Source organism: Bison bison, unplaced genomic scaffold (genome assembly GCF_000754665.1).
Source record: "Bison bison bison isolate TAMUID 2011002044 unplaced genomic scaffold, Bison_UMD1.0 scf7180017864112, whole genome shotgun sequence".
NCBI lineage: Eukaryota > Metazoa > Chordata > Mammalia > Artiodactyla > Bovidae > Bison > Bison bison.
In genome coordinates this window covers 244,335-251,926 of record NW_011494684.1, presented here as the reverse complement: position 1 = coordinate 251,926, position 7,592 = coordinate 244,335, and the positions used below count along the sequence as shown (strand labels likewise).

The 7,592-nt window shown below is 54.2% G+C and overlaps 1 protein-coding gene across 2 annotated transcripts; it reads right to left on the bottom strand.

Moving 5' to 3' along the window:
* Positions 1-2,005: 2,005 nt before the first annotated feature.
* On the bottom strand, positions 2,006-7,116 carry ARFIP2 (ADP-ribosylation factor interacting protein 2). Of its 2 annotated transcripts, XM_010839135.1 has the most exons (8): positions 7,004-7,116; positions 6,058-6,198; positions 5,706-5,802; positions 4,602-4,720; positions 4,204-4,425; positions 3,509-3,666; positions 3,189-3,363; positions 2,008-2,742 (listed from the first exon to the last, which is right to left on the bottom strand). In XM_010839135.1, the coding sequence occupies exons 2-8, from the start codon at positions 6,154-6,156 to the stop codon at positions 2,587-2,589; spliced, it is 1,026 nt and encodes a 341-aa protein (XP_010837437.1). In that variant the 5' UTR covers positions 6,157-6,198; positions 7,004-7,116; the 3' UTR covers positions 2,008-2,586. The 2 variants fall into 2 exon arrangements, with proteins under 2 accessions (XP_010837438.1, XP_010837437.1); XM_010839136.1 differs by lacking the exons at positions 4,602-4,720; positions 6,058-6,198; positions 7,004-7,116 and having other exon boundaries at positions 2,006-2,742; positions 5,706-5,765.
* Positions 7,117-7,592: the final 476 nt, after the last annotated feature.

The window sequence follows — 7,592 nt, the reverse complement described above, 5'->3', positions numbered from 1 at the left end:
GCAGATCCCCCGACTCCCCTGAGGCTCCTGCAGGCGGTGCCTCTGCGGTCGGGCTGGGCAACCCTTGAGCCAGATCCCGGATCCCGGATCCTCGATCCCCGCCAGCTGCCTCTGAGTCCTGACGGTTCCAGGAAAGGGCAGCTTAGTCGGTCTCAGGGACTGGGCAGACGCTTCATTACGAAAAGGCGTCTGGGCAGCAGGGTTTTCGGACTCTGGGAGCGGGTAAGGGCTGCCTCCCGGAGGTGCCCTTCCAGGCTGTCTTGGGGGGCTCCTACGGACTATGCTAGTGTGGTCTCTGCTGAGCGGGGGAGACAGGGATCGCCTGTGCCTCCGTGCGGATCTCTCGGCGACGAAAGAGCCCCAAAGTGGAAGGGCAGTACCCAGAGCTCTGGGAGAAGGGGCTGACGGCCGAGAAAGATGGGGCTTGATTTGGCTCAAAGTGCCTGGCTCTCCCTCAGGAGCCCCCTCGCGAGGAAATTATGGTTCAGACCATCTAGCGACTCCCTTCCACCATCCAAGACCAGAGCGATTCTCAGAATCATCACATTGTGGAAAACCAGTCCCAGTGGAAAATAATACTGTTAGCAGGGACTGCTTATTATGTGCCAGACACATAACGCATCACCTTAAATATATGATCTTCTTTAATACTCATCATCTCAATAGGTAGCTTCTTTCATTAGCCGTGTTTTGCAACGTTAAGAACTGAGGGTCCTCGGCTCCCCAGACAGTAACCCTGTTCACTCAGGTAGAAAGGGCTGGAAACAGGGTTTGAGTTCTGCTTGTAGGTCCTGGCTCCAGTCACTTGGAGCCTCAGAACGTTTCATGTTGAAGTATCCCAGTGACCCATAAGCTGGGGGGCCACCACTCAATAATCAAATTTGTCAGATAACTGCAGCTTTTGAGGTAGAGGACCATGCTGAATTCTGGAGCATTCCTTGGCTAAGGGATATAGGGCAATGGTACCTGGACCCTCACTAATGAAAATGCTGTTAGGGAGCTTTCTTGCAACACACAAGGTTCAGGTTTGGGCTCAACATCTGGGTGCAGCAGGGACCCTGGGAAGTGCCTTGACTTTCACCTGCCTCAGTTCTGGCACAGGTGCTCTGGTGTCTGTGAATGAGCCTCAGGGTTCATGATTGCTCTGTAATTTGGGGCCAGGGCTAGGAGACTACCCAATATGAGGTGACTTGGGTCTGTAGAACACTATTTTAAGCCTCACAGGCTTCTTTCCTCAACCCTAAATGTCCTTCATGCCATCAAATTTCTGTTAAGGCTTCAACAGCTCTCTGTACAAAGGGCAAGTCCTTAAGCAGCCTGAAAACGCTCAGCATGATCTGCTACCTTGCCTCTGTAGTCATCCTCTAGCCATTCCCCCTTCATTTCTGCCAAGCTAATTCCTCCCAGTTCCTACTCAGGGCCTTCACATACACTGGCATCTTTGCCTAAGATGCTCTTCCCCTTACTCTTTACCTGGTCACCATTTAGTTACCCTCAGTTCTCAGCTTTCAAGTTGACATCCCCACCTCTATCCATCTAGGCTCCATCCAGCATCCATCCTCTGTGCTTCTGTATCCTAGTATTTATCACTGTATTGTAGTTGCCTAGTTACTTGCCTCTATCCCCCACTAGGCCGTAAGCACTGTGGGCAGGGACCGTGTTTTATTCTCTGATGTCTCCCCAGGGTCTAGCAGCAGCAAATAAAAGCATTCAGTACAGTAAATATTTGCTGTATGAATGAACAGATGATGGAGGTTGGTAGGCCCAACCCGCTCTGGGCCCTGTGTTTTAAGATACGTTGCTATCCTGGCACAAGCCTAAAGGGCAAATAAAGCTTTGGCTCCTACTGGGGCTGGGGGAGGGGACTAGGCTCTCCAGAAACCTGTGACTTCAGCTATCTGGCCCCAGCTCTCCTAAAATGGCAGGATTTTGATGTATGATTAAACTGAGCATTTCTCCACCCAGACCACCCTCCTAGAATCCCCCACAAATTGACCTCACTGGGCCTGCTTTTATGAAAGGTTTATTCCTAGTGCTAGGTCCCAATCTTCCAGGGCTCTAAGCACAATTAAACTGGGTGGGCAGGTGAGGGGAGACCCATTCAGATGCACGGCCAAAAATGGGGCTCCCCATATCCCCACCCTGTTGGTCCCAGTCCCCTTCTCTGCAATGGGCACGCATTGAGGAGGGACAAAGGGTACTGGAGGCAACATCATTGGCCCAGGGGAGCCCAAGAAGAGCTGCCATTGGCTGACAGGGCCTTTTGAGGCTCTGCCATTGGTCAGGGGGCACACCCCAGAAACTGGGGATAGGCCTGAGGAGTGATGCCATTGGCCAGGGAGTGGTTTTGTCATAGCCTTTGGCTGTGGAGTGAAAGGAAAAGATCTGGGAATGAAGCCCAGTGGCCAGGAAGATAAAGGACAGGGCTGCAGCTGCTGGGCCTGCAGGCCCCGTCAGGCCCCAGCCAGGGATAGGGAACCCAAGCCAGAGTGCAGGTGGCAAGGGATGTCCCATGTCCAAATCTCCCCCACCCTGGGACTACCCCTCCCGATGTCCTTCTTGATAGCCAGGTTGGGCTGGAGTGGCTCACTGCTCCTCTAGCCAGGAGGGCTTCTCAGCTCCTGGAGGCCGCAGCTTGATGTTGAACTGCTGCAGGGTCTGCTCCAGTTGTTTCTGGTTCCCAGCAAAGTAGGCGGACACGGCATTGTGGAAGAGCAGCAGCTGCTTGTGCATCACCTTGATCTGGGGGTCCAGCAGGGTCAGCTGAGACTGGACTCAGACACCCTTTCTGAGGGGCTATGATCCTGAACCCAGATCAGGGGCACATGGACTCTGCTCTGATGGTGCTTTTGGAGTGGGGGCTGAACTCCACCAAGAAAGTCAAGGGATAAAAGCCTTGTAATAGGAGAAACCTAACTTGACTGGCTGGGCCAGGGGTTCTGGCACCTAAGCTCAAGGGGTGGTTTTTTCCCAGTGGTGTTCTTGGGATCAGCAGCCAAATCCTCTAATAGAAAAGCACCAGGGATCAGAGGGAGGGTGATAGGGAAAGGTCCAGGGATTGAGTGGGCTGGGGAATGTTCCTACTCCTTAGCCAAGATGCATTTCCCCATTCAGTGATGGGGAGTTTGAGGGGAAGGTCAGTGGTACAGATGGAAAGGTGGGCTGGGTCAAAGGGGTGGGGTTAGCACCTTGTTTTCTTCCAGGAACTTGAGCTTGATGGCCACATCTCCCCGCAGCTTCTCATATTTGTCCCGATGGGCCTGGAAAGTGGCCTGGGCACTCTCGAGTCGACCACGCGTCCCTGCATCCCGGGGGCCTAGGCTCAGCTCCTCTAAGTCTGTCCGGTAGGCATCATATTCCAGCCTGGGGAGGGGGTGATATGGGCTGGTCTCCACCCCTTTGCCCTCCACACACTCTCCTACTTTTCTCAATTCTTTTGCCCCTAAAGCTCAAACTTTCACCCATGCCAGCCAACTCCCAAAACCCTAGGCCCTGCCAGTGCCCACACCTGGCAGCCTCATACTGTTTGACAGTCATGAGAGTGTCTTCCATGGTCTTGGTTACCAATGTGTTGATGCTAGAGACAAAGAAGTTCACAGCCCCTAGCAATGTCTCTCCGTTCTTGCACAGCAGCTTCTGCGTCTCTGCATTGTAGCCAAATTCCTCCTGAGGGCAGAAGGAAGGGACAGGCCTGAGTAACAGTCACCACATGACTGGAGCTAAAGGGCCCTTCCTCCCCCTCCTCTGCCAGGAGGAAACAGCCAATAACACTGGAACAAGTCAGGACTGCCTCCAGCAAGGCTCTCTTAGCCAGAAAGTTAGTGGGGCCACCCTGGGGCTGCCTGGGGCAGGACTGTGGGAGTGGGGGGTCTGTTCACAGGACTGGAATAGGGAAAGCTAGTGCAGCAGGCAAGGGAGGGGCTCTGATTAGGCTGAGCACAGAAGGCATTCTCGTCAATGCAGAGAAGGGTTACTTGTGAGGCACCTAGTGTGCCGCCTCCCCCACCGCCTCCCACTTCTGGACCCCTGTACAAACCCTTAGGCTGCCTCCACAGGTGAGTGCTGCTGGGGGCGGGGCTGGGCCCACCCTGGAGGGGTTCTCCCTCTGGGCTGCAGGAGGGAGGGAGGGAGGGAGGCTGAGGGGTGACTGCCTGGGAGGGCCCCGGCCCAGTCCCCCCACCCTCTTTGGCCTGGCCGAGGCACCTGGAGCTCTGGGGACTTCTGGCTGAGGTCAGCAAAGGCGTCCCCCAGTGCATGCTGGGTCTGCAGCAGGCTGTAGAGGTGGGCTGTCAGTGCCCGGCCCAGCTGCAGGACACTCTCATACTTGCGCTTCGTCTCACGCAGCAGCTCAATCTGCAGCTCCAGCTCCAGGTCCACAGTCCGGGAGCCTCGGCCAAATCGTTCTGATAACAGCTGTTTTGTGCACTAATGAGAAGTGGGGGAGCAGGTCAGAGACCCTAGTACCTTGCCCCCGCAAAAGGCACCTACCCCAGCATCCCCAGGCTTCCGAGTCTCAGCCATAGCTGGGATATTAGGATCTGGAAGATGGGGAAAAGGTACCCAGGGCAGTTTGGGGGAAGGGAGAGGTGACTGAATCCCACCTTATATGTATTGATGCCCCATTTCTTGACGATGTCGAACTTCTCTCCAGCGATGCCCCGAGCCACCTCATCTCCAGGACCAGCAGGAGTAGCACTGTGAGATGGATGGCGGCCAGACCCTAAAGGACCAAGTTCTCTGACTCCAGTCTCTCTCAGATACAATCAGACACCTCTGTGGTTCCCCCCCAACTCCCCTCCCAGCACATGAAAATGACTTCCCTGAAAGAGCAGAAGCTAGAGACAATTAGATTCTCTTACTCACTAGGAGAAACTTATACATCGTGCCCTGAGACCCAAATCCCATACACATTGGCCTCTTCTTAAAGTGAGGGTTGGAAAAGGGGGGAAGAGGGAGTGGCATGTGTACAGGGGTAGAGGAAACAGCAGGAAGTAGGCCCAGTATGGGGAGACTGATCATGGATGGGGAGACTGATCATGGATGGTGAGTCCAGCAAACAGAACACCCGGTTGACAATTCCCAAATCCCAGTGTGAGATTCACAACTGTTTGTTCTTCTAAACGTGAAGAGTCACATTAAAACTCTGAGAAGTTCCTAATCAGATTCAGGCTCTAGAGCAGGTTAGGGGGAAGGAGAGCTGTGAAACAGAGTTCTTTGCTTGTCTTAGGTAGTGACAGCAGGGAAAGGTACAAGTGGGGCTAAACTGCAAGTGGGAGCAAAAGCACAATTCTGGGAGCTGGCTTCGGGGCTGAGATTCCATAAGGCTCATACTAGCAGAGGTTCTAGTTCAAGGATCAAGGTTCAAGGATCTCCAAACAAAATGCAAGCCTTCTTAGACACAGTCTATGCTTCCATAGTCTAGGGCTTCCCTGGTGGCTCAGACGGTAAAGAGTCTGCCTGCAGTGCAGGAGACCTGGGTTCAATCCCTGGGTCAAGAAGATCCTCTGGAGAAGGAAATGGCAACCCACTCCAGTATTCAAGCTTGGAAAATCCCATGGACAGAGGAGCCTGGCAGGCTACAATCCATGGGGTCTCAAAGAGTCGGACATGACTGAGCGACTTCACTTTGAACTTTTGATGCTCCCTGGAACCATCCCTCTCCCCATCTCCACTCAAGCAGCTTGTCCTGTTCTGATCATTCATACCTGTGGGGATGAGTCCATCACCAGAGCCCCCATAGCCACCAGACACAATGCTGGTTTCATTGAGGTTGGGTCCTGACACCATCACCTGCTGGAGGTCCTATAGGCCAGAGAAGAGGGGGCTTCAGGAACATAGGGGCAGCTGAAGCATTTTGGGGGTGAAAACAAGCTTGGATTGAAGCATCATAGAGAGAGCACACAAGGGAAGTCTGCACAGAATCAGAACAAAGATTTGTAAAAAAATTGAAGGGAGTTAGGTAAGTTAGGGGAAGGCTACTGGAACAGAGGTGAGAGTTCAGGGTTTATAAGTTGGGATTCCTCAATTGAAACAATACGAAGAATCAAACAGAAGCACCTGCTCCAGCCCATCATCCTCAGGAAGCTGCCCAGCTTCACCGTTCCCGTGGATGGGGATCTCCATTGTGGCTGCCTTCCCTAGGATCCCGTCCGTCATGGCGAGCGAAGGGACTGGAGTCAAGGTCTCCACCCCAGCGCCCTGCAAAGCCCAACACAGACAGCTCTGGAAACTGGCCAGTACTCCAAAGAGGAAGGTCTCCCCTACCATTTCAGAGGTTGTCCCAGGGCTTCAGAGTTCTGGGGTTTGGTACCACTCTTCTCTGAACTCTGTGTCTTTCTCCCCTCCAAGGTGCATATTTGTACAAAGACATACCCAGGCCTCAGGTGTGCGTGACCTGAGGTCATGTCCCCATGAACCCCTCACCCTAGCAGAACTTCACTGATTATTCACGCATTCAATCACTCCACAGACATTTAATGAGTGCCTACTATGTGTCACACACTATCTCAGACAATGGAGATACAGCAGCGAACAAGAGAGAGAAAGTCTGTGTTCTCAAGAAGCTCATCCCCATGCAGGTGTTTCTCCCCATCAGGAGATTAACCCCCTTCCCGGAGCTCAGGTGTCTACTACCATTCAGGTATGTTCACCACTGTTTGGCTGTTCGCTCTCCTTTCGTGTTTCTTCCCCTTTCCTGCAGGTGGTCTCCCCCTCCTCCATCCCATGCACCTCCTCTTCCTCGGGCCCTGCCCCCCCAAGGCCTTAGTTGAATCAGTTGGTCTAAGTTCTCGACCTCTGGGAAAAACCTCTTTTTTCCCAGGACATGGGTAGGTGATCCCTTCCACAGTCATTTTAGTTTCCCCAGGTGTGTGAGTCTCCGCCCTCCCCCCCATACACCTGGGCATCAGGTGTGTCCTCATCCGTCCCCAGGGCTCAGAGGCATCTTGCCCTCTGGTCAGGTTCGTGCATTCACCTTGCCCTCGCCCATGCATGTCCCTCTTACCTCGGGCCGGGCCGCTCTTCCCCTCAGGGCGCCAGGCCCGGGCCGCGCGGGGACCTCCGGCTCCAGTTCCCGTCGCGATCCTAGCAGCAGGTCAGGGATTCGGCGGAAGTGACGTCCCCACCCGGGCAGAAGAAGCCGGCCACGTCGCCGATTATGAGGGCGGAAGTGACGTTAAAATCTGGGGGCGGGGCGATCCTGGAGCCCACCCTTCTGTCCCTGGGGAGCTACGAGATGTCACTTCCGGGGCGTTACCAAGAACCTGAAAAGGAAATGACCTAGAGCTCATGAGGATGCAGCATCCTGATTCCACAGATCAGAAAACAGAGGCCAGACAGATCAGAGTCGGGAGTTCTCAGCGTTTCCAAGGACAGGCTCTTAGTTTTGGTTCTGATGAGAGCCAGGCCAGCATTGGGCTGGGGCTCCTTTCTGGAGGCTGCAGTTTGGGGTGGGGACACACCAGTCCATGCAGCCTGAAATCACCACCAGGGGATGCCATTGGCAAACAGTAAGTCAGCACCAAAGTCCCCAGGCCTGGGAGCAGATGCTGCCGCCCCAGGGCTGCTCCTCTGTGTCGTTGGGATCCCCAGGA

What these genes read in the sequence shown, in the direction of transcription:
- ARFIP2 (XM_010839135.1), bottom strand. Translation starts at nt 6,156, where the DNA reads ATGACGGACGGGATCCTAGGGAAGGCAGCCACAATGGAGATCCCCATC. An exon ending in AGAAGTCCCCAGAGCTCCAG is followed by an intron (nt 3,667 to 4,203) that starts GTGCCTCGGCCA and finishes TTCTGCCCTCAG; the next exon opens with GAGGAATTTGGCTACAATGC. An exon ending in AAACAGTATGAGGCTGCCAG is followed by an intron (nt 3,364 to 3,508) that starts GTGTGGGCACTG and finishes CCCCCTCCCCAG; the next exon opens with GCTGGAATATGATGCCTACC.